We start from the raw sequence: 26,489 nt of genomic DNA, 5'->3' as shown, positions 1-26,489 counted from the left end.
ATGGACTATGATGCAATATTCTGTCTTATGGAGTGACTTTATTCTTGAATATCTAATTTCAAAGATTATAATTTTACAATGTCTTAAACAATATGGCCTACCTAATAAAGAGGTTCCTAACATTGTCCCCTGGGGCTGTGCTATTAGTTCTATCCTACAGGAGAATGTACAACAGAAAAGCATATGTATATTTTCCAAATGACATGTATAAAAACGATCATAGAAGTAATACATGTAATAACCCTCATTGGAGTCCATCCAAGATTTTCTTCAAATCTCCCAGCCTCAATGAAATCCTCCCACTCCCCCTACTACCAACTTACATGAAATTGCAACCCTGTTTCTCCTTCAATTATTATTTTTCTTCACAGCTCTATTACCATCAGACAGACCATATGTCTTAATTGTTCATTAATTATCTATCTTCCTCCACTAGTCTATAAGCTTCACCAGGACATTTACCCCTCCACGCTAAGACTTTCAGCTCATGCTAGTGTTTTCAATTGTGTGTGTGCATTTTTGTGCATGAAAACATGCGTATGAACATTTTAAGCTGGGGGTGGAGAACCTTGGAGATTCCTCTTCATTCCATAAGCCAATCGATGCAATAAAATCATTATTTGATCCAAGATCTATTTCTTGTTTATTATTTTGCTGTTGTTACAAGAAATTTTCTTTGGAATGTCTAGCGAATTATATACAGAACTATCTGGGATAATATTCCAAACTGAGGAAAGATGCAGTAAGGACACCATGTGTCTCGTTTATGACTCTTCTCCTACATCCCCATGACCCCCGCCCTCCTGTCCTTCACAAACAGTGTGGCATCCACTCAGTTTCCAAAATCAGAAATCTGGAAGTTGTCCTGGACTCCTTCCTCTGCCTCATTCACTGTGGGAACCCAACCAGGCAAGAACCGCTGAAGAAAGATCTAGTAAGGTCACGGCCAGACAACAAGTGAATGGTTTCAACCAAGTCCAGTCACTGAAGATATTTACCATACATGCCAGAACTTTGTGTTCCAACTCGTGATTTTTTTAATGCAGATTCACCCAAAAAGTCATCCAAAATTAGTGTCTGAGTTCATGCCTCCCAAATTCTCCAATCCTCCCTCCCACTGTAGCCAACTCAGGTGGCAATATTCCCCATGTTGGTGTGATGAAGTGAATGCTGAGGGAATTCTCTGGGATCTGATCGCAGCCTCTAACCTCCATCCAGCAAAACCCCAGGCCCTAAGACACACAACCCCAAGGGAATATATTTTGCCAACAATCTGAATAAGCTCAGTTCCCCAGTCAAACCTCCAGATGAAAATACAGCCTGGCTGCACTGAGCCTTGATGGCCACCATGGGGTCCCCTGAACAGGGGCTTAGCTGTGCCTCAACTCCTGACCAGACAGAACATTAATGTAACAGATGTGTATTGTATTAAGCCCCTAAGCCACTGCTTAAATCAGTAATACATTCCTAAAACCCACGCATTCTGCTTGAGGACAACTCTTTCCCATAATTTCAGAGGAGAAAAAACAGCACAGGAGGAGCAAATTAGCATCTTGGCTGTAGAGCGGCTACCATCTGTGAGGCCACGATCACCAGGGAGTTAGAATGCCAGCGGGACAAACAGTGGCTGGGTTTGCAGCTGCAGCTGCTGTGAGTCCCAAAGTATTTAACCAGCAGCGTGTCTTTTCAAAATTTCTCTCCGTGATGGGCGATCCGTTCTGCTTATAATTCAAATACAAACTTAATTTCACATTTTGCTTTATTTAAAATGTTGCTTTATTACACTTTTGGAGCATAAATTAAAATTTGCCTGAATAAAAATTGGCAGCATGGAGAAATGCATACCTTCTTGGAAGTCTGGATGTGAAAAACAAGGAGACATTCTACTAGAACAAAATTGACAGAGGACGCAGTCGCAGTTAGGACTTCACATCAGCGCTTCTCATTCTGGTGTGGTTTGGCGTTGTCTGATGACGATTTGGTTGTTACAGCCAGGGACGTGTTCCTAGAATGTAATGAGTACAGACCAGAAATGCTGCAAATCTCACAACACTGAGAACAACTTTCTACAGCAGAGAGCCAGCGGGTCCAAAGTGCCAGGAGTGCCACAGACGAGGAGCCCCTGCTAGCCACAGCGCCACAAGCTAGGAAATGATGTATTTGTACATAGTGTTTTGTTTCATGGAGCCCTTTATCCTTCTGATTTAGTAGTTACTGTCCTAAAACACGTAGGAACATAAAGGGTTGACTTGGACAACAAAATTCCAAAAGGCATTTATGTTGTTTTTATCATATTGGGTAGCTGAAACCAGGGAAACTTTGAGTGCAATTAATCTCACTTGCCTTTCTGAAAGCTAAAACCTGCTGTGTTTAAGTGGCAGCTACATTGGATCCTGCACCTTCTTATCTGATTTTTGTACTACAGAGGAACATACGACAACAAAAGGAATTTTATACTACAAAAGGAACGATTGAATGGGATGATTCATCAGGTTTAAGTGAAAGCTTTTGCAAGAGGTGGGAAGCATGGTATTTTTAAAGAGAAACAGCAAAGATTTTGGAGACAGGCAAGTGGAGTTTGGTTCCTGCCTGTGTCCCTTGGTATGTGGCCTTGGGCATCTTAATCTTTCCCTACCCCAGTTTCAGCACTGTAGAATTATTAAAAGGATAAACATCAATACGTGTTTAAGGAAAACACCTTCTAAGCCACCTGGAATATATTGGATGGTCTCTAAGTTTTACTTCTTTTGTGTTTCATAAATAGAGACAAGGTTCATTTTTACCTATAGCATCTATGTACTTGGTGTTTACATCTGTTTAAAAATAAATTGACACGAGGGTAAGTCTTCTGGATAACTGGATCCTTTGCCAGGAGGACAAGGAGTTAGAGGTGCTCTAGAATTCTAAGACTCTATGACTCAATGCCTGTGATTCTGGAGTTCTGGTGTGTTAGAGGGTGATTGCTGGGGGCTCTTTGCTTAGGACTCCATGTGAAACTGATGGGACACCATGATTTGGCCTGCAATGCTCACCTACTCATTCTTTTAATAGGGTCTTGCCTCTGAATCATGGAGTCATCCTCCAGGGTCAAAAAATCGACCCATGCCATCACTGTCCAACCAAATGAAACCATATTGACAGCAATTCCTTTTGGACCTCAGAGCTCTCTGCTGGAATTCTTGAAGGGAGAGCCGAATGTCTTGGGGGTAAGTTCCCTCCCATTCTTGAGTCATCATGGAAATGAGAAAAGAAGTCATTTCTCCATGGGTGTCTGCAGAAATGCTTTTCAAAAAGGAGGCTAGCTCCACTTCTTTCCATCGACTCTTCTCTTCAGCCTCTCCTTATTGCTGAATCATGAGTATTTCTAATCATGAGTATTGACTAATCATGAGTATTTCTAAGTATTTCTAAGTCATTTGTTTGTGGAAATAATTGGATCATCAGAAGGGTCAGCCTGTAGCCCAGGACGTCACTTCCCTGAAGTTTAATAAACAAAAAGTTCTGTGTAGAAATACACAGCTCACCCCATGTCTTAGAAGTGCTTCTGAGATGGTATTTCATGCTGAGAAATAGGATATTTAGCTGTAATTCATAACTCCCCTAACCCTGAGGCACCCCTAGAGCTGTTTCATGAGGAGTTAGTACTGTCTTTGAACCCTGACAAGGGGATGCAGGCATCTGGTGAAGTGGTCACCTCAGGGTGTGGTGGCACCTCCCCTGGATCTAAAAGCCACTGGAGAAATTAAATTTCTCCTTGGTGCCATCAAAGGCACTGGGAATTCTTTGAAAACCTTGCAAAGTCCCAGCGTGGGCAACCAGATGGATACACACGCAGCCAGAAACACACCTAAGGGGCAGCCGGGCAGACAGATTCCATCTTTAGTACAACCAAGGTGTGGCCTGAGGAGAAAATCACAGATGGCTAGGGGAGCTGTGCCCGCTGACCCTGTGAGCCCGCCCGGTTCCCTCTCCCTCTCCCCGCGGGCAGCTAACAGGTATGTCTGTCAGCTCGCTGGGTCACTCATCTCTAGTCGGCCCTCAGGGAAGAGATGAGACATAGCTTCTCCCCGCTGTCTCTGCCCTGGAGAGCAAGCCTCAGAAACAGGAACTTTTTAAATCAGATTTCATTGATTTGCCAATGGTTTATGAAACTACACAATTGGGGGATCATTTCCCACCTGAACATATGCACTTGCTTCTCTCACCCTCCACTGGCCCCCCAAAGCCAGTACATGCTCATCTCTCCTCTCTTCTCCTTCCCCCCTTCTCTCCCCTCCTCTTTGGTAACCACCTATTTTTCTAGAGTCTAGAGTTATTTTTTGTTGTGTTTCACCCATTTGTGTTCTTTATTTATATTCCACACATGGAGGAAACCACCAGTAACCTTCACTTTCTAGCTCATTTCACTTAGCATCCTCACCTGAAGACTCGTGCATTTTTTTTTCTTTTTTTCCTCTCTTTTTATTCATTTTTTTTACATTGTTATAGTCCCCACGGTTCTCCCACCACCATATCACCCATAAACCATCACCCCAGTCCCTTGTGCTCTTCCCTCCCCGGTTTTGATGCTTCTCCCTCCCCATCCCCTGCTGTAGGCCTTAGATCTATGGCCAGCTGCTAGTTTTCACCTTTCTTGACCTTTTTTTGTCTATTGATATTCAACATATAAGTGAGACCATCTGATATTTATCTTTTTCTTTCTGACTTATTTTGGCTACCATAAAAAATTCATGCCTTTTGTCTCAAAAGGCACAGTTTGTCTTTTTAATGCCTGAGTAGTATTCCACTGAGTATATATCCCACCGTTCATAAGCATTTAGAGAACTGGGCTGAGCCTCAGTTTCCAAAGCAGATATCGAAGGTGGACAATGTGTGTTGGCGGGTGAGCCTGTGCTTCAAAAGGGCCAGTTGCCAAAGTGAATAGTTTGCAGTCTCTGGTCTTAAGAAACTTACAATGTAGGAGTAAAGTCGGCCTCTACCTGTGTGATATGAAATAAATTGGTAACACCAGGGGATGTAATGGTGGGGCAAGGATGAAGGGAGGGTTTGAATCTGAAGGGCCCAGGTGTGTGCAATGAGGAAGGACACACCTTCTTCCTAAATATCTGAGAGTGCTTAGTAAATGAAAGAAGAAGGTAGTCAGATGGAGGGAGGTGTGATGGCCAAGGGGCCGGGATGGTGCCCAGAAGCTGGGGCCCCTGTGACTTCATGGCCCATTTCTCTCCTCACAGGTTATCCAGATCCTGCTAGCCCTGGTCATGGCGGCCATCGGAACTATATTTCTATATAATTTCATCAGTTTCTCCCAAAAACTTCCTCTCGTTTTCCTCACAGGATATCCATTCTGGGGTGCATTTATTGTAAGTACTGTCAGTTAGGAGCTTTTGAGAAATTATAATTAAGATTGGTTTGAAATCCTCAAGTCTTGGGATAAAACCCTTTACAAAGGTCCCCTAAGAGACTGAACAACCCATTCATGGCAAGAGAAGTGATCCTTAGGCCTCTGCACCACCATCATCATGGTACACCCGCTCTTCAGGGTCAGTGTTTACAAGTTTCCAAAGCCCCGTGTGTGCTGTATGTCATTTCTCCTGACATTCTTCAGCATGTTTTCAACATGTAGACATTGAATGAGCAAATAGCTTTCCCCTTTGCAAATATGAAAATGGAGTTTGAGAAAAACTAATAATTTTATACTAGCTATAGAGTCAGACTCTCAAGGCTTAAGGATAATTTTAAGATGATTGCTATGGTTCAACCTCCTTATTCTCCCCAGAGACTATGTTGTGCGTCACTCACAAAACTATAAATACAATTCTTAGTACAGAGTTATTTCCATCCAACCCCTGCTTCCTATTTGGGGCCAGAATATTTAAGGGTAGAGTTATCAGCGTTTCCTCTAGTAGCACACTCCCAGGAGAACAAGAATATTCTTGGCTTTAGTTGCTATTACATTCTCAGGCATGAATGAATGATTCGATAAACAAGTGAAAGAATCAATGAAACTCCATCTCTGTGAAAAACTCCGCTCCCTTTTGATAAACATAACTATCCCACACCTTTTGTATAATCTGCATTTTCACACAGCTAGAAGTGTTTTTATTTGCAAATATGAATAATATTCTCTTGATGATGATTTTCAAACTCCACATGCCACAGGGCAGCCCATCAAACACCACCTTCTCTCCTCCCTGTTTCACAACAGAATTTTCCTGGGGTGATTTTGTGTAATCTGCATTCACAAAAATTAATGAGGCCCTGGCGTAGTGCTTTGTAATGTTTTATTGCTTTACCCTTGGTTTACAACACTGTGTGAGTTTGTGTAGTAGAGCTTCACAAATGTGTCTATATTACAGAATTTGTTCTCATTGAAAAGGTATTTATTGAGCACCTACTGCTTTTCTTCTAATTAAATAGGGTTTGTCACCTACTAAAGAAGCTACAAATGCTGTTAGGTATGTACGCAAAGCGCGCTAAGCGGAGTCCCAGGTGCAGTGCGAGGGCTTGATGGAGGACTCACCCATGTGGGGGTCAGGGAAGTGCTCGCAGGCGTGGGCCGAGTGAGGTGGGAGGAAATCATCCTCTGGCAAAGACAAAATAGGAGCCCAGCAAGGACGTGATGTGAGAAAGAGCAATAGAAAGATGAGCGAGTGGTGGAGGCACAAAATGAGGCCATCAGGCGGCCTGGAAGCAGAGGAGGCTGGCCCTTATGGGCACACGGAGAATGTGAAACTAAAGGACAGCAAGGAAAGAGGGAAGTGACATTTGAAGACTTGTTATGTTTTAAATAGCATGTGTTTTCTGGGTGGGAAATGAATTCAAGAACCATAACAGCCAACCGGGAAGATCAGGTGGGAGGAGACAGCGAGATCCAGGGCAGGAAATATGGTGCCCTGGCCAGTGGTGGCAGAGCGGGACATGGAGGGGTGTTGCTTAGCTAGGATGTTGATCCTAGGAGGGGGTGGTTTCAAAGACTGTGGTTGCCTTGGTAGCATACATCTAACAGGTGGGATCCTGTACCTCTGCTGGAAACCAGTGTTACCTCAATCAATACTAATAACAACAACAACAACAAACTGCGGGTCACTTCTAAGTCCTTGGAATCCAGCACTCAGATGTCCCCAAGCTCCAATATCAGCTCCCGAGGGAGAGGTTCCCATGCCTGGAATATTAATATAAATACATACATATAAATAAATAAATGGATCCTCTTGGATGACTGAGTTCTCATTTTCGTTAACTGGTACTATGCTTTCTATGTTCCTAAGAAAGAAGCAAGTGAAATCGCTACACTAGATAGCAGCCCCCCCTATGGAGCTGAGAAGGTCCCCCTGTCCACTCCGGGCAGACACAGCTCACCCTCCCCTCTTTGAGGCCCAGTGCCCAGAATTTCTTTTCCTTTTGGAACCCACTTGAGCCAAGCATCTTGGGCTTTTGGACCTTAGGGAGGGAGGGACTTGCCTCCTCCAACTGCCTCTAGCAAGGAGCCTCCTGGCACTGTGAATTTTCTGACATCAGTGCCTACTCTCCTGCCCCCCATGGAATGAACAGATGTTCTGTTCACAGACACACAGACGGCAGTATAATCACAGACACACAGGGCCTCCCTGGTGGAGCAAGGAGTTAAGACACAACCTGTGAAGCTATCCTCAGCCACTGCAGCACGAGTTCAATTCCTGGCCAGGGAGCTACCCACATGGCGAGGCGGACCTCTCCTGTCTCCTGGGCTGCTCCCCTCAGCAGTGTATTTCAGTCAATCCGCCTGTTCTGTCTCCTGCTCTGTCTCTGGTGAATCCTTTCACCCCCCACACCTCTGGCCTGTACCCCAATTCTTGTATGCATAAATAAATAAATCTTTAAAAAAAATAATCACAGAAACACAGAGTGCAGTATAATCTGCCGAGGAAATTACCTCGTAAGGCGGTAAGCGCGTTACCGGTTAACCTTTCGCTCTCTTCTCAACAGTTCATCCTTGCAGGACACCTCTCAGCAAACAATAAGATGGAGAAATGTATGGTAAGTCACTCTGACTTCTACATAAGTTTAAATCTTCTATCTTAGCATATAAAAGTTTAAATAAAAGATCTCCTGGGAAAGTCTTCACTTGGCAGCTTTTCAATTCAGCCCATTCCTGTTTGCCAGCATCGCCGTTGGTCGTCCATCCTGCCTCAGTCGGGTTTCCCTGGGTCAAGAAAACGGAGAGATTCACTCCTTACTGGAGGTCATTCTACTTCCTCTACTGCAGTGGTTCTTGATGGGGAGTGGCTTCCACCCCCCCCACCACACCACACCCCACCCCGGGGAATATTTGGGCACTGAGGTCAAGAAAGGAAACTTTTAAACTTACTTCAAATTTGCTATCCACTGTAAATATAAATATATTAGCTATTGGGTTGGTTGTTGTTTGAATCTCCGTGGGCGTGAGTGGAAGCCACATGAGGGCAGGGCCTCAGCTAGAGTATCTGTCTTTGTGGCTCTGAGGTCTCAGGCAGGGCCTGGCACAGGGCTGCTGCACAGTCGCGATGTCTTCTAAATGAATGAGTAGATGCTGCTCTAAAATCAGGTGACATCGTCCTCATTTTTAAAGATGGAAATTGAAATTTCAAGAGACTAGTTACCTTTTCGGAGGTCCTGGTTTCCAAGTCTAATGACAAGACTGAGATCATTGCTAACATATTGGTTCATTCCGTTTCTGAAAGATGGTGTAGGATAAAATGAACATTTTCTTTGCATTCATTGCAGAGCACCCACTCTCGTTCTTGGCTCCCTGGTACCCCCCAAACCTTGCTTTGTCCTGAGACATTGATGAATCCCAGTTTTACTTATCAAGCCTTTCAAGCACATCCATCTGATGGAGAAATTGGTTCCTGAAGTTTATCTGCAAAGGAAAAAAAAAAAAGCACTGAAAATTTCTTGCAAGGTATTTTGGCTTGGTTTGGTTTTTATTTCCTTTTTTGATTTCCAACTGTTTTCCAGGGACGATCTGCCACTGCCATGACTGTTATCAGTTCCTTGGCAGCTGTCGCTGGCATCGTTTTAACCATTATCAGCTACAAATACCAGCACATGTACTGCCAGCTGCTTTCCCCTGATGGAATATGTGAGATCGGTAGAAGTCTTTACAATGTAAGTGGCCTCACTCTGTGCTCTGAAGACATATCTCACCTGACCTGTGTTTACAATGCTTCAGTTCATTCATTTTGACTCCAATAACTGAATTTATGTGGGCATTTAAAAAGACCACTGAGAAACATATTGCAGGTTGACATTTGAGGAGATCGGGAGCCACAGTGTCTGGATTTGCAGCCTACTGTTGTCACTTATACATTGTGACTTTGGTCTGGCATTTTATCTCCTCAGAACTTCAGTTTTTCTCCAATGGAAAATAAAGATAACAAGAATATCCACCTCCTTGGGTTGTTGTAAGGATGGTTTAAATTAAATTGGTCCCTGCACATAGAATCATGGAGAATCTGTTCTGAAACCTCACTTGTGGAATGCCACCATGCCTTGCCTAACCCAAACTTCATAAATAAGCTAACATATCCACACAGAGGACTTTACCTGTCTCCTGGACTGACCTCTGCCAAAGACCAATCCGTTGGCAGTCTACACGGTGGCCAAAGTCACTTAAAATGCAAATCTGAGTACATGATTCAATAACTTTCTTTAAACATGGAATGGAGACCCAAATCCTAAAGGGCTTCCAAGGCCCTCCAGCAGCTAGCCCGCCTGCCTTCCCAGCTCTGTCCTCAGGCTTTCACCTTCGCACTCAACACTCCTGCCGCTTCCTGGAGTTCCTTAATGTATCAAATACCCAGGTCCACAGCTGCTTCTTGCTTCAAATGGTCCCCAACCCAGTGTCTGTTCCTTCCCACCTACCCAATTAACTTCTCAGTCTTTAATCTCAGTTTAAACATCGTAATTTTGTTGTTGCTGATGTAACATTGGTAAACAACACTCTGTGATTTAGGGGAATAGGATCACACCTCTTCAAATGTATGTTAAAGAGGCCACCCCCACCATCAGGACACCCCTAGTCCTCCACTGCAGCCCACTGGGCACTCCCAGCCTCTGCTCCCCACCATTTATTCCCTCCCTGCCCCAGGAATCTCAGTTCTGTAGTCAGATTTCTAGGGTTTATTTTGGTTTTGTAAACTGGTGTCCTCAGTTTTTATCTGCATTTTTTTTAAGATTTATTTATGCATACAAGAACTGGGGTACAGGCCAGAGGTGCCAAGGGTGAGAGGGTTCACCAGAGACAGAGTGGGGAACAGGACAGGCAGACTGACTGAAATACACTGCTGAGGGGAGCAGTGGGCGAGACAGGGGTGTTCTGCTGCGCCCTGTGGGTCACCTCCCTGGCCAGGGATCGAACTCATGCTGCAGCTTCACTGTGCTGTGCTTAATCCCTTGTACCACCAGGAAGACCCAGCTTTTATCTTTAAAACGATACCACTTTCATTCCAAATGCCATATGTTGGCAAATACTCTTGTTTTGTTTCTTTATATTCTACATATAAGCACAATCGTACAGTATTTGTCTTTCTCCTGACTTATTTTACTTACCCCTCCAGTTCCATCCATAAATATCACTTTTTTAAGAAGGGCCTTCCAATTGTATTTCTACCCTTTCCTGGTGCAGACTTGGTCAGAGAGTACATGGCTTCCAGTATTTTTTTTCATAGTACTTCTCTCAATTTAGTTAAGTAAATAAATGTGTAACTTGTTTTTTTAATTATTTTTTTTATTTAAAGATTTATTTATTTATTTATACAAGCACTGGGTACAGTCAGAAGTGTGGGAGGGTGAGAGAATTCACCAGAGCCAGAGTGGGGAGCAGAACAGGCAGACTGTCGAAGTACACTGCTGAGGGGAGTAGCGGGTGGCAGGAGAGGTCTGTGTGCCATGTGGGACCCTCGCCAGCAGCTGGGGATCGAACCAGCACTGCTGAGGCTGCGGGCAGCTTTGCAACCCAGCGTTCAACCGCGGCGCCACTGGGGAGACCCATAAATGTGTAACTTGTAATGTCTACCTCCTTTTCTATGCTGTAAGTTCTGCAAAAATAACACTAGGTCTGTCTTGCTCAACAGCTAAAGCCAGTAAATTTACAGTGAGCTCCTTATACCTCTCAATTTTACCAACAAATGTCTCACTTTCAGAGGCATTTCACGGAAACCAAGATTCAGAGAGATTCAATCGCTGGCCCAAGGTTAAGTTGACTTTGAACCCAATTATACCCAGCTCTGTCTGTCTGCAGAGTCTAAGCCTTTGTACCAAGCCATTTCTTATCTAAAGGTCACTTTAAACCAGAGTGTGAAAAATGGCATACTCCCCCCCACCCACCGCCCACCATAGCTATTGTTTTATTGCCCCCATGCCTGTTGCACTCATTTAAGATAGTTGCCAGACTCCTACAGGAGTTTGTTACCCTGCTTATCAGAACGGCCTAAGAAGAAAATTCATTCTCTTTCAATCACTGCTGGCTATAGGGACATCTAAAATGGATCTGCCTGTTCTGCTCCCCACTCTGTCTCTGGTGAATCCTCTCACCACCACCCCTTATCTCTGGCCTGTAACCCAGTTTTTGTATGCATAAATAAATAAATCTTTTTTTTTAAAAAAATAGTTTTCCCAGACGTGGTCATAGTGTGTAACTGGTCCTTGGCTTATATCTTTAAAATGATACCGCTTTCATTCCAAATGCCATACACTGATTCTCATTATTTGTAGGGAATCTTGGCAGTCTTACTGATCATCAGCATTGTGGAGCTCAGCATCTCTGTGACTATCGCCTCCTTTAAAAGCAAGTGCTGGACAAGGTCAAATGAGGTGAGTTCATTGTCCTTATAAGAATAAATTCCTAATGGGACTCTCCAAGGTGACTTTGGGCCTATGGGTGGGGGAACAGTATTCTTAGAGGCTGAACTAAAACTTCTAAATTTAAGAAGTTCAGGGTGGGGGTAAGCTTAAAATTGCGGGCTTATTCCTCCCTTTGAGACAGCTGTGCTTCCTTTATGCCCTACCTCCTAGTCACAGTCATCTTCAGTCAGACATAGTCCTTAGCTCCCTGCCAAAGTACACCAAAGACCAGACTTCATGGAACCCCTATTACTTGAATGTGGGGAGCTTTTACCTGGGCCATAAGGGTATGGAAGGTAATTCCCTCATCAAAGAGGAGGCAGTAAAGGAAAAATATTTAATAGATATATATATATTTACATTAATTAATATAGCTTACAATTACTGAATGCTTACAATGTGGGGCATTATGCTAATCACTTAGTACCTACTTACAAAACTATTAAAACATTTATTTTACATATGAAAGAACAAAGATACAAAGGTAGCCTCTCCGGAGTCACAGGACATGACAATTCTGACTCAAGTAACGTGGTTCCAGAGTCTGCCCTCTAAATATCATCCTGGTTGCAAGCTTTGTTGGGTGTTTTCTTCTCTTTTACATCAGTTTCATAGAATTATAATTTACCAAGAATGAAAGTCACCCATTTTCAGTGTCCTCTTCAATGAACTTTGACAAATCGTATATATATATATACGCCTATTTAATTAGCATCACAATCAAAATAGAGTGAGTTCCTATCGCTCTGGAAGTTTCCCTGAATCTCTTTGCAGTCAATAGATCAGTTTCCTCGATTAGTTTTTACTTTCTCCAATTTCATATACATGGAATGGTGAGGACGCTTTGTATCTGGCTTCGTTCACTCAGTGACATGTTTTTAAAATTCATCCATGCTGCTGCAGGAATGAACAATCCATTCCTTTTACGTATCGGTTCACCATTCACCACCATTTGTTTATCCATTTGCTTCTTGATGGACATTTTTTTGATCACCTGGAACAAATTACAAAGAATTGGAACCATTGACTAAAAGTTGTATCAGATACTATTACTTAGCTGTTCAAAAAATTCCAATATATCTCACTTGTTTGTAAGGAAAGACCAGATCTCCTAGCCTAGTATCCTAGTCCATTCAGGCTGTTATAACAAAATACCCTGGACTGGGTGGGTGGCTTTAACAAAAAATATTTCTCAGAGTTTTGGAGAATGGGAAGTTCAAGTCAAGGTATCAGTAGACTCAATGTCTGTTGAAAGCCTTCTTCCTGGTTCATAGACAGCCATCTTCTCTCCTCTCAAGGTTGAGGGGCAAGGGAGATGTCAGGGATCTCTACTACAAAAGCATTAATCCTATTTGTGAAGGCTCCACCCTCATGATCTAATCACTTCCCAAAGGCCCCACCTTAAAATAAAATCACCTGGTGACCAGGTTTCAACAAGACAACAAGGACAAAATAGAATCAGTTCATCTCTAGCACCTGCCATCTACCAGTACCTCACCACCCACTGTCATCACACTTTGCTGTACCACACCTTGCATTTTTGTGCCCACGGTTTCCACTCTGCTACTGGGAATTTCATATCATCTTTCCTCATCTTTTAGCCTGAGGAATTCTGACTTAACCATCAAAACAGATCAAATAAGACCCCTTCTGTGAAGCATTTCCTGTCTCTCTCAGAATTATATCACCTTCTGCAGTCCCACAAGACATTCAGTACCAATTCCTATATTAGCATTTACCAAACAACATTTTGTTAGCTATTTTTTTAAAGATTTATTTATTCATGCATATAAGAGCTGGGGCAAAGGCCAGAGGTGGGGGAGAGGGGCGCGTGGTGAGCGGATTCACCTGAGACAGAGTAGGGAGCTGAATAGGCAGATTTACTAAAATACACTGCTGAGGGGTCTGCTGCACCATGTGGGTCAGCTCCTTGGCTGGGGATTGAACTCATGCTACAGTGGCTGCTGATAGCTTCATAATGCTGAGGCTTAACCCCTTCTGCCACCAGGAGGCCCCTTGTTAGCTATTTAGGTACTGTTCTAACTAGAATTATAAGCACCTTATGGACAAAACCAACATCTAATTATCTTTGACTTCCAGCATCTAGTTCATCTAATAGGTGACCAATCAATGATTATAAATCTGAACACATGAGCATTGAATGGATGATTTTAAATGTCTTAGAAGTTTTTTAATATTATTTTTTAATTATTTTTTAATATTATTTTTTAAAATTATTTTATTTATTTATACAAGCACTGGGTACAGTTAGAAGCGCGGGAGGGTGAGAGAATTCACCAGAGCCAGAGCGGGGAGCAGAAGAGGCAGACTGACGAAGAAGTACACTGCTGAGGGGAGCAGCAGGTGGCAGGAGAGGTCTGCGCGCCATGTGGGACCCTCCTCCGGTGGCCGGAGATCGAACTGGTGCTGCAGAGGCTGTGGGCAGCTTTGCAGCCCAGCGCTCAACCGCTGTGCCACCAGGGGAGGCCCGTTTTTTAATATTATTATGGAGAGAATATTTCAGATAATCAAATTCTCCAATTCAGTATTTGAGATAATAGAGGGGATGCCTTATCCAAAACGAAATCAGTGATGTGATGACCAAGTCAGTATTTGTTTACTGACTCACCATCTAGATGTTATTTCCCATCTGCTGTCTTAGGACAGAGATAAAGTGGTTTGGGAATGCACAAAGAAAAAAATCAAACATGTTTCTGTTATAGTAATGTTTTTCTCACCCCCTTGGCTTTTCAGATAGTGTTTTTCTTGCCTTCTGATTTTGCTCAAGATAGTGAACTATCTGTAACAGATGAAAATGCTGTATTACAATTTGAGCTTCAAGAAGAGACTTCCTCTAGGAATGATGAGATTATAAACATACAACCTGTTTTCTTTGGAGGATATACTTTCTACAAGTTAAGACTCGCAAGAAGTCCATTAATCTGCCAACAGACAAGAAAGAAAAGCAGCAATAATTATTATATGCCTTCCATAAATTTGCTAAATGAACAACAAAAAAATAATCTTTCACCTTCGAAACCTTCTGAGGCAGAAACTGGGATAAAATCTTCACGTTCCACATTACTGAAAACACTCTCAGGAAGTAATAGGAAATCTAAAGAAGTTGATGATGAAGACCTAAAATCTGGTATTGGACAACCTCCAGAAACACAAACCCAGTCATCAAAGCATCAATCCTTGCAACATCAAGTTGTTTCATCCCATAACGTACAACTCCAAGCTTTCCCACGCCAAGAATCATCATCCCAATTTCTGTCAGCTGAAACCCTGTCAGTACAAAAGTTGCTATCAGAAGTCTCAAAATCCCAAATCAAAAAGTCTCTTTCCATGTTCTCTGATGACAAGCCATTCCAAGAACTGTTATTCCAAGACAAACCATCCCAAGTGAGACCATCCCAAGACAAAGCATCCCAAGTCAGACCATCCCAAGACAGAGCATCTCAAGACAGACCATCCCAAGTCAGGGCATCACAAGTCAGAGCATCCCAAGACAGAGCAACTCAAGACAGAGCATGCCAAGCCAGAGCATCTCAAGATACAACATCACAAAGCAGAACATCTCAAGACACAACACAAGGCAGAGCATCCCAAGACACAACAACCCAAGGCAGAGCAACTCAAGACAGAGCATGCCAAGTCAGAGCATCCCAAGACACAACATCACAAAGCAGAGCATCTCAAGACACAACCCAAGGCAGAGCATCCCAAGACATAACCACCCAAGGCAGAACAACTCAAGACAGAGCATGCCAAGTCAGAGCATCCCAAGACACAATATCACAAAGCAGAGCATCCCAAGACACAATATCACAAAGCAGAACATCCCAAGACACAACAACCCAAAGCAGAGCATTCCAAGACAGAGCATCCCAAGATCCACTATACCAACTACAGTCCATGCCAGCAAAGGCCATGATGATTGAAACCCAGGATATCCTGTTAGCAGACAGTGTGCAACATGTAGAGCAGCAATCAGATCTGAAACTACAAAAGATCCTACATGATGACCAGGAAGGTACACATATAGACTATCAAGACATTCGATCAGAAGTAATGTTGCTTACCCAAGGCTGGAAACATAAAGCAGAACACCACAGCAAAAAATACTCAAAACAGAATGCCTTAACTGATAAAGACAAAGATCAGCACCATCCAAAGAGGAGATCCCTAGAACAGCAATACAGAGGCAGAGTGTCGCCAAAGAAACATTCTGCAAATAAGTACGTCCAAGTAGAGCAAGATTTAAAGCAGCCCTCAGATGAGCAAGCTAAGTATTACCTGGTTCAAAGCGACCAATCCCTACGGGAGCAACCTCCAAGTGGGGAGGGTGAGGAGAAGACCAAGATCAGTGAAGAGCAACCTCCTGAACAGGAGCAACAGCCGACTCAAGAGGACAGATACGAAAACTGGCCAAATGCAGAAGAGCAAGCTGAAAAGCAGGAACCTCCAAAGCAGCCAGACCCAGACGGGCAAGCTCCAGACAAGGGGGTGCAAGACTTGCAACAATACCAGAACTGGATAGCTGAAAGCTGGAAAACCACAGATTGGAAAGCACAAGAGTTGCAACAAAAAATGCTGCAGTCCCTAAATGTGGGAACCAAAGACTGGCAAGCCGAAGCTCTATTAGAGAAAGAACTCCTGCAGCAGAAAGCTCTGTTCGAAGAAGCCCAAGGCGCGCGCATAGTAGCTCGACAACACGCAAATCAGCAATTACAGAACATCCCATTTCCATACAGTCTCTATCAAGATAAGGATCAACAAGATGTTCCTTCCAAAAGGATCCAAAAAGAAGATACGCAAACAAGAGACATCAGACTAGGCGACCTACAATTCGAAGACACGAAGTCAGATTTTCGTTGTCCCTCTGGTCAAAGCTCAGTGCAAACCTGTTTGTCCAATACAGATTCGGAACGCAATGAGCGACAAAACATTTCCGTCAGCTCCTCTTCATACAAAGATGATTTGCCTTTGACGTCTACCTCATGCTATCCAAAGGAGCAATCTGAAGACTCTGACTAACACGCAGAATCTATCCAAATACCATGTGGCTTCCAATATGGAACCAAAATGGGGAAAACCAGTATCATCTCCTCCAACCTCAGCTGGCCGTTACCGTATTCACACACGTGAAAATGAAGGGCATGCAGAACACCCAAAGGTTTTGTTCTTAATGAAAATAAAATGGCAACAAACCAAAGATTAACACTCTTAATGGAAATTTCTGGGGGGTGAAGGAATAATTCACATTTAAACTCTGTAATCAATGTTAGTTTTGATTCATGATCACCAGTTTGCTTCACAGCTTTGTGTTTAATGGACCTACTTTCCTGTGGCGCTTACAGCACTTATCCCTCCTCTGAGTATGACAGCTCAGTGAGTCAACCGGGAGGACACTCACGCAGGCTAAGAGCCAAGAGAGTCAGCAAGGAATCAGAATCAGCACTACCATTCCTCTCCCTCGCTGTTTCAACCCCCTGAGCTCCCCAACTATACTGAGGGTAGATACTCTAAATTTCCTGTTATTTATGAGATAGAATGTGGTGATGAACACAGAATTTAATGTAGAGAATTTAACGGAGAGAATGAAACATATACTTAGAGACAAGCACGTGGGGAGCAGGGAGGGACAGAGACGCGGATGCTATAGTAGAAAGAGTAAGAGTCTCTTACTCTTAGGAGTTAGAGGCTCTAACTCCTTTCTTAATGCCTGTTTCTAACTTTACAAACCTTGGTCATATCATTTCAACCTCAGTGGGCCAAGGAAATTGCGTGATCGAGAGCCATCAGGTGCCCTCCACCCTCCAAGCCTAAATACTTTTTTTTGTGTCTTCTTTCTCCTTGATTCTTTGGTACACTTGGAATCATTAACCACCTGTTCTTGCTGCAGCCTTGTTGGCTTCTGAGTTTCTCATATTTCCAGAGTTATTTTTTTAATTCAATACATTACTAACTAAAGTTACCAAGCAGTATGTTACATTCCCCTATGTTAATTTATAACAGTAAGTTTGTGCCTTTTGACCCCTTTCACTCATTTTGCCCACCTCCCACAACCTGCCTCTGACAGCATCAACCTATTCTCTGCATCTGTGAGCTCATTTTTTGTTTTTGTTTTAGATTCTGCATATGTCTGAACTTACAAAGCATTTGTTATTTCTGACTTACTTCACCTAACACAATGCCTTCGAGGTCCATTCATGTTGTCATAAGTGGCAAGATTTCCTTTTTCAGGACTGTATAATATTCTATTGTGCATCTATACCACATCTGTAGCCATTCATCCATCAGTGGACACATAGGTTGCTTCCAAATCTTGGCTACTGTAAATAATGCCATAATAAACATGGGGGGCACATATCAAGTTAGTGTTTTCATTTTCATCCAAGAGTATCATAACAAGTAGCCCATTGAGAACTTTGACAGATAACTATAGCACCATACCGAAACCAGGAAATGACACTGGTATAGTATAGTTAATTAGACTAAAGACCTTACTAAACTTTCGAGACCTGTAATTAGCAAGGAACTAAATTGTTACATTAATGCAGCTCAGAGATCCTCTTTAGAAAGAATTATCTCTGTTGAAGTAATGCCTCCCTTGTGCTTCAGAAGCCTAGAGAGCAGGTAGGTATCCCATTCCCAAAAAGGTAATCTTGCTAGTGGTGGATCACAGAGTCCAGAGGAAGGTCCTTTTTACCTATTAAACCATCAATTCACAAGATACACTTTGGGCATTTGGGAACCTTTATCTCTCACTCTGCTGTCCCCACCAACACACACACACACAGATAAGCCTTTCCTTTCCCAGATAAGTCTCCTTGGTGCTGTTCTAGCCCTCTGCCCTCTCCTAGGATTCAGAAGTGCATCTGCAGGTCAGAGACGAGGTTTTATGTATCACACAGAGATATTTAGGTCCTCAGGGCAAAGCTCTGAAGTATCAAACCGAGTCCACAGCATTAAATCCAAACCAGCTGGTTCATACTTCTGTTCTGACACACTACTTTACTTTGTGGTAAAGTTCCTTAAAATCTTTGTGCCTCCGTTTCAGTGATAAGAGATGAAGAATAGTATAGCCAGCATGGAATTGTTGTGAAGACGAAATAACTGGTACCTCCAGGGTTTGCAAGAGCATCTGGCCCAGGGCAGGCATAGGAGACATCTGTACACTTCTCTACTTGGCAATTGCTGCTGCTCATAGCATCAGTTTCATCTATTTTATGCCAACCAAGTATCTCTTTATTCTGAATTATACAAATTATCTCCCAACTAGGGACTTTATTGTGTCCACCCAAAATTTACCCATCAAAGTCCTAACCCCAATGAGATGCGATTTGGAGACAGGGCCTTTGGGGGGCAATAGTGAGGTTACGAGGGTGGAGGACTTCATAATGGGGTTAGAAGAGGAGACACTGGGGAGGAGTTCTCTCTCTCTCTCTCTCTCTCTCTCTCTCTCTCTCTCTCTCTCTCTCTCTCTCTCTCTCTCTCTCTCCCCGCACACACACTGAGAAAAGGCCAAGTGAAGATGTGGTGAGTTAGCAGCCATCTGCAAGCCAAAAAGAGAGTTTGCACCAGGCACCCAATCAGCTAGCACTTTGACCTTGGACCTTCCAGCCTCCACAATTGTGAGAAATAAATTTCCACTGTTTAAATCACCCTGTCTGTGAATGGCATTTTGTTATAACAGCCCAGCAGTCTACTGCATGCCTTTTATTTCTTGAGGGGTGTGGAAGGGAGCAAAGGGGTAAAAGTCCTGTCTGAACCCATAAAACCAAGTACATTTGCTCTTAGAGAGAAAAATTCCCTGGCTAGTCTCAAAGGGAAGTTCTGATAGCTCCACACAAGGCACAGAACAGGAACTAGAGATTTGATGTCAGCAGAGAGCCAGTGGGAAACCCCAAGTGCCTGACTGTGCAGATGCTGTAGAAGCTTGATGTTATTACTTTTGAAAATATGCTGTATAGGCCATGGTGTGCTGACACTGCTCTAGGGCAGAGAAGATTCTAGTGGTGGCCTGTATCACCACACAGTGAGGGAAAGAGTTGTCATACCTAGAAGCCCGGACAGGCCGTGAAAAACTACAAAAGCCACAGAAGCAGGCAATCAAGAGGCTGAGACCACACGTTTTCCAAATTTCTAGCAAAATAGCAGCTCCGGCGGCTCCCTTCCCTCATGTCTACTTGCTTCTTCCAAGATAATAGCTGGACCGTTGGGGAGGGGGGTGCACCGGGTTTAGCATGATTCATGGGAGACCATTAAGGATTCTATGTCTGAAAAATTGAACAAGAGAAGGTAAATTTAGAGAAAAATTGGAAGGGGGTGGTCCTTTCCAGCCTTCTCACAGGCAAGTGGCGAGAGGTTGTTACATCAGGATTTTTGATTTAGGAAGACCCAGTCTTATCAAGAGGATGACAAGCTGCAGTATATAAATGGACATAGTCCACCTCCCTGCGCCTGTCCTTGCCATATAACAGTACAGACCCTCCCAGGAAAATATGGTCAATTACCTTCCCCTGGAATCGGGGCTGGCTCTGCAAGTTGCTTAGGTCAGAAGGACATTCGGTAGAGGTTTGAGAAACATTTGTGAATCAGAGGCGTGCCAAGAGCCCACCCACTGCCTGACGACTGAAGCCACCCCAAAGTCTGGTGCGGCCACACCCACAGCTGACCGCTGATGGATGAGAAAACCCGGCAGAGAAGCGCTCAGCTGGACCAGATCAGTAGACAGCCCATGTGACCCACAGAATCGTGAGCAAAATCAAACGGCAGTAGTTTTAAGCCACTGTGTTTGGGGGTGGCTTGTTCACAGCTCAAAGGGGACAAAGACCAAAGTCGACAGACTGAAGGGACCCTGTGTGTACTTCAAGAAGGAGCTTATCAATTCTGTGGGATGAGAGGTTTTGTCCTCTATTTGTCTGAAGACAGAGAACAGGAATGAATGTTCATGACACTCACTGGGGAATTTCAGCGTGTGTGCAGGTCAGTTAGCCCAACCTGCTCATGTGCAGAGAAGGAACCGGGAAGATGTGACTTGCCCAATGTCTCAGTGGGGTCCTGACTGAATCAGGATGTTGATCAGGTCCTCTGGCCCCCCTATCCTACTCCTTTTAGTCACTGACGTTCTTGAGAACTTGACTGGTCCAGAGATTCCGTGACTGTGTGACTCTACGGTTCTATAATTCCAAGACAAACCACAGCAATGCCACTGCCCCGCACGGCCTCAGTGCCAGAGAAGAACATGGTCTAGACCAACCAAAGTGCCAACTAAGGCTTTTTTTTTCTTCCCATTTCAAAATATCAACTACACCATCATGTATTCAAGCGTTGCAGACACACCTGTGTTTCTGGTATTTCCTCCAGAAGTCACCGTTCCAGAATTTCAGTCAGTGGATGTTACAGAAACAAGCTATGGTTCTCACATCCCTAATCCAAAACTGATTTCTGCAAAACTGAAAATCCTCGGGGTAAGTAAGGATTTGTCCCGATGTATACTCTACTGAAGTTGTGCTTGGCACTGAGTGCTTGTGGTCCCCCAAATTCATCAGGGAAGCCACAATCCCAGTACAATGGTGTTCGGAAGCAGGGTCTTTGTTTATCGTGAGCAAAGCAGCAGTGAACATGGCAACACAGCTATCTCTTTGAGATAATGATTTCATTTTCTTGACTGGATCCCACTTTGAAGTGGAATCGCTAGATCATATAGTAGCTCCATTTTTAATTTTTTTGAGGAGTCTCCATACTGTTTTCCATAGTGGCTGCTCCAATTCCCACTCCCAATGACAGTGCTGGAGGGTTCCCTTTTTCTACATGCTTGCCAGCATTTGCTCTTTCTTATCTTTGTGTTTTGACAGAAGTCAGATGATAGCTCTAGGTGGGTTTGATTTGCATTTCCTTGGGGCTTGTAAAGGTTTAGCCAAAGATTTCTCGGCCTCACCTGGAGATTCTGTTTGCTAAGTAAGGGCTCCAGCCTGATAATTTGCATTTCTAATTTCCAGTGATCCTAATATTGCCAATATATGAATGACATTTTCAGGACCGTTTAGTTAAACCATTTTACACATCACCAAATACCAGGTAGCAGAATCAAGAAAATACATGAGAACATCACAAAGGGGCTTCTATTATGTCTTCCCTTATTATTTATAAGAGGGCAATTGCCTAATCCTCTTAAACCAAATCTTAAGTTTTCAAAGGGAGTCCACCATTTTGCTCACCATGATCTTTTCCTCTATTTACAGAGTATCCAGATCCTGCTTGGACTAATGAACTTCTCTTTTGGAGTTCTTTTGCTTTTCATTCTTGAAAACCCACAGCCACGGTTCCCCTTTATATTTCTTTCTGGATATCCATTCTGGAGCTCCATTTTGGTGAGTATGGATAATCCTGTTCGATGTGAAGCCATGATGGGGTTCAGGCAATGGGATTCAGTACGTGGGATTCTTGGGTCCCCCTGAGAAAGAATTCAGCAGACGGTTCCATGCATCAGCAACACTAAGTTTATTGAGGAAAAGAGAACAAGGAAAGAGACACACCTGCATAGACGCAGGCGGGCAGTCTTACAGAACAGTGTGAAGGGGGAGTAGACTTGGCCTCAAGGTTGCCGTTGAGCAGAGAGTCAATTAATACATGGGAACACACAAACTGCCTCCATAGGCCAGGCACCTACAGGACAGGGTCCCCAGGGACATGTCCAGCCTGAGTTGTGAGGAATATGAGGTCAGTCAGGTGCAGACACACAGTGGAAGAGTGGGGAATGGCTGGGAAGGGGGAATGGTGCAAGGCGTAGGGATAGCTTGCTGGAGCCAAGGAAAAACACATAGGGCCCATGGTGTGGGGAACATTTTCTATTCTGAGTGCTGTAAGGGTTCAGTGCAGAGTGAGAGTGGAGCCATTTGTCTGAAGAAATACCAGGCCCTGGCAATCAAAAATTTAAAAATGGATGTGCAAGCATCAGACTGAAGAGTCTACTAGACAACAGTGCTGCCACCTATGACTCACGTCTAAGCAATTTCTTGGGACTTTTTTAGCATTCCAACATGGTAGCTGAGCTCTGCCTCTGTTCCCACCCAAGAGAATACACTGGATTTCAAATGGGTATGCAGGATATTTCTTGTAAGAATGATGGGGATGGACTTAATGGTGTGGTAAACTGACCAGACCTCAGAGGGCCATGGCATCAATGCTGTGTTCACCCCAGCTCTAAACAGATGATGGGTGAGAAAATGAAAACCAATAAGGTTTTTAAAATTCTCATGTTCACATAAGTAGTTCAGGTTAAATCAAATTCCTAGTCAATTCCCTGTGACAGTCACATAGAACGGCTCACCCTCCCCACTGCCCTGAGGGCTGAGCCAGCCAGGGCGGGAAGCGAAAGGAACATGTACAGGCTTGTTCTGTGGGAACTCCAGGGCAGCTCAGCCTGCCCACCACTAAGAGATGTGTTCTTCTTAACAGTTCATTAATTCTGGAGCTTTCCTGGTTGCCCTGGAAAGAAAACCCACAGAAACTCTGGTGAGTTCTATTTCCCCTTTATCAAAAATTTCTAAGTCTGAAATAATTCATCTAGCCTTGAAAATGACTTTGGAAAATCATGAAGCCACTAGAATTGCACAGATTGACAAATTCCAATCAATGGAATTTGCTTCTTCTCTTCCATAGAATCAGAAAACATTTGTACCAGAAGTAAGTTTTCTAGTTTAATCAGCTTAATTCTTATGTAGAAGACACTGAGGCAAGTTCCCCAGCCAAAGGTAGGATGAGTCTCAGTATTCCAGTAACTCACTCATTCTTTCTTTCTGTAAGTCATTTTGGTGCCTACTAAGCACCAACGACAGGTAGACAGGCACTAGTTCAACTTATATGATAGGCACACAACCCAATTGAAACTTCGCTGACAGGATCTTGGAATAAAGCCTATGTTAATGAATGCAAAATGTTAACTTACAGATATCTGTTCATAAGTAGAATATGTTTACTTCCTCAAAGAATCAAAAATAGGAAATATGGGGCCTCCCTGGTGGCGGAAGGGGTTAAGCACCTCACTATGAAGCAATCCACAGCCTCTGCAGCACGAGTTCGTTCCCCGGCTGGCCAGGGAGCAACCCACGTGGCGCAGCAGACCTCTCCTGTTGCACCCGCTGCTCCCCTCAGCAGTGTATTTCAGTCAGTCTGCCAATTCTGCTCCCCACTCTGTCTCTGGTGAATCTTCTCACCCGCCCCCCACACACCTCTGGCCTGTACCCCAGTTCTTGTATCCACAAATAAATAAATCTTTTAAAAAATAGGAGATATGAATAAACCAATAAATTACTTTCAGCAAAGGACACCTGTAGATTTGTAGTTTTAGGAAGATATAAAAATTGCTTTGAAATATACTATTTTGTTAAATACAGAGATAACCCAAAATGTAAGTAGGTCATGACTTTAAGCAGAGCAATAAAAGGCCACCTGACATGACAGTATTGCCCGGCAGGAACCTCACCTCCCAATTAAATGAGACTGAATGTAGGCACAGATTGTGGGGGACAGGAGTGTAATGAAGAGCCCACTGGATCCCCCAATCTGTGAATGAGGGTCCGATGCTCAAAGTGGTGCAGTGACTCTCACAAGGTCACGTAGCTGCTCTGTCGAGAGCCCTGCGCTCCCACGCCATCCATGGCCTTCTGGAGACTCAGACTGCACCTGCACTGGGCTGTTGTTCTCTTTCAGATGAAGATGAGCCGGTTCATGAATTTGATTAGTGCGATAGCAGCCATAGCTGGAGTGTTCCTCCTCACCTTCGCTTTCATTCTAGATCAAAACTACTTATGCGGCTTTTCTAAAAACAATCAAGAGTGCCATTCTGTTACCACCTTATTCATTGTAAGTACGCTGCATTGTAAGTATGCTGAGGAGTAATGGGGCAAATCAAAGCTGTTTTAGCAGCCAGTCAGCACCTTCCAAGAAATGCTGCAGACACAAGTATTTTCTTTCATTTAGAAACATTTACAGAAACCAGAGTCTCTGATAGACAGTCTACCAGGCATTATGGAATAGAAAAATTCACACATTATAGCCCCCCATCTTTAGGGACTCACAGGTGAGTAGAGGACATAAAATATATACATTTCATAAAAGATAATATTAAATAGTGTATTATGAAAGATGAGTATAGTATAAAGATGAGAATAGTATAGATAAAGCCATATACTAAAAAGAAAAGAGGTTTAGCAGGACGGTAGTAATTCATAGTCCTGGGTGTACTTTAGAATCCCGAGTGGAGTGTTTTGATAGTTTTGTTTCCAGTGTCAGAAGTCAACCAGACTTCTGATACTACATGGTAGACTGAAAATAGGCATTTATTTCCGTTCTTTCCAAAATACTGCTAATATGTAAAAGATGGGAATCCACACCGAGATCAGAAAAGGTCCACAAGACCCATCAAAAATTGCTGAGGAAGTGGAAAACTACCCACCTTACAAAAACGGGCCTTGAAGAGAAGAAACAATATTCAGAGGGTAATAATGAGAAAGACCAAGGCCTAGGAAGTGCTAAGACCACAGAAAACAGGGGAGAAAAGAAGAAAACAAGAGGTTGGGTCTGGCAGTAGTCAATTGGGCTAAAAGGAATGAATGAAAAGCAAACAGGAAAATACAAAGAAAGTGGCATGAAAGCACATAATAGGCAAAGGGTTCAAGTGGGGATTGGGGGAGGGAACATGAAGAGAAAAACCTAAAACACAGCTGAAGGAGGGGGTGTGGGGAACACACCACAGTCAAAGGAATGTACCAAAACCTCCCACAGATGGATCACCTGGAGGCCTGACAGAGGCCAGAAAGCAAGGACATGACATCTTGAAGATGCTGAAATACTGGAACTGGGAGTTCTGTGTCAGTGAAATGCTCTTCAGAAGTAAAGTTGCAATAAAGATGACAGAGCACAGAAGGGGGGAAAAAATGGCATTGGCAGACCTATACTAAAATTATATTAAATGATTCCTTTTTAAAATTATTTTAACTGAGATATTAAGATACCCCCAGCAAGCAGAAGGGAAACAAAATGTATCAAATCAACATGTTGCGTAATTTAAATTTATACCACTGTTGTGTGTCGCTTATAGCTCTTTTTTTAACTAAACTTTTTTATTTTCTTGCACGTAAACAGAAAGCAGAAAGCAAGGCACAGACTGGGAGACGATCTCTCCCGTTCGTATATCTGACCAAGGACCCACATCCAGTAGATATTAAGCACCCCTGAAAATTAATGAAAAGGCAAAAATTGCAAAATTTGAACAAGGACTTCACAAAGGAAGCTATGCCAGTGGCTAACAAGCATTTATAAAAGCCATCAGTAGTATTAGTTGCCAGAGAAACACAGGTGCCACTGCACACACACCAGGATGGAACCTGACGTGGTGTGGGTGGTGGTTCTCCCCTGGGCTTGGCGACCTCATTGTATTCAGAAAAGCCACCACTGCCCCACCTCGCCAAGCTTCCTTCATCTTTTCTCTTCTTCTGTTACAGGGCATTTTGATTATGTTGATGGCATTCACCATTATGGAATTATTCATTTCTGCAACCATTTCGATTTTGAGTAGCCCCCTTGTCTGCTGTGATTGTGATGGAGGGCACTGA

The 26,489-nt window shown here is 43.4% G+C and overlaps 2 protein-coding genes across 2 annotated transcripts; both read left to right on the top strand.

The window, feature by feature from the left end:
• Positions 1-3,068: 3,068 nt before the first annotated feature.
• On the top strand, positions 3,069-21,012 carry MS4A14 (membrane spanning 4-domains A14; the record flags this gene model as incomplete). The annotated part of the gene is made up of 6 exons (XM_084254352.1): positions 3,069-3,206; positions 5,232-5,360; positions 7,966-8,016; positions 8,977-9,126; positions 11,734-11,832; positions 20,989-21,012. The coding sequence occupies 6 exons, from the start codon at positions 3,069-3,071 to the stop codon at positions 21,010-21,012; spliced, it is 591 nt and encodes a 196-aa protein (XP_084110478.1).
• Positions 21,013-21,188: 176 nt separating this feature from the next.
• MS4A5 (membrane spanning 4-domains A5) lies at positions 21,189-26,489 on the top strand (the record flags this gene model as incomplete). Its single annotated transcript, XM_084254340.1, has 6 exons — positions 21,189-21,345; positions 21,461-21,474; positions 22,116-22,244; positions 23,332-23,388; positions 24,586-24,738; positions 26,379-26,489. The coding sequence occupies 6 exons, from the start codon at positions 21,189-21,191 to the stop codon at positions 26,487-26,489; spliced, it is 621 nt and encodes a 206-aa protein (XP_084110466.1).

Source organism: Talpa europaea, assembly GCF_964194135.1.
Source record: "Talpa europaea genome assembly, chromosome: 1".
Classification (NCBI taxonomy): domain Eukaryota; kingdom Metazoa; phylum Chordata; class Mammalia; order Eulipotyphla; family Talpidae; genus Talpa; species Talpa europaea.
The sequence above is the reverse complement of the archived record's forward strand: the minus strand, read 5'-3'. Positions and strand labels throughout refer to the sequence as shown.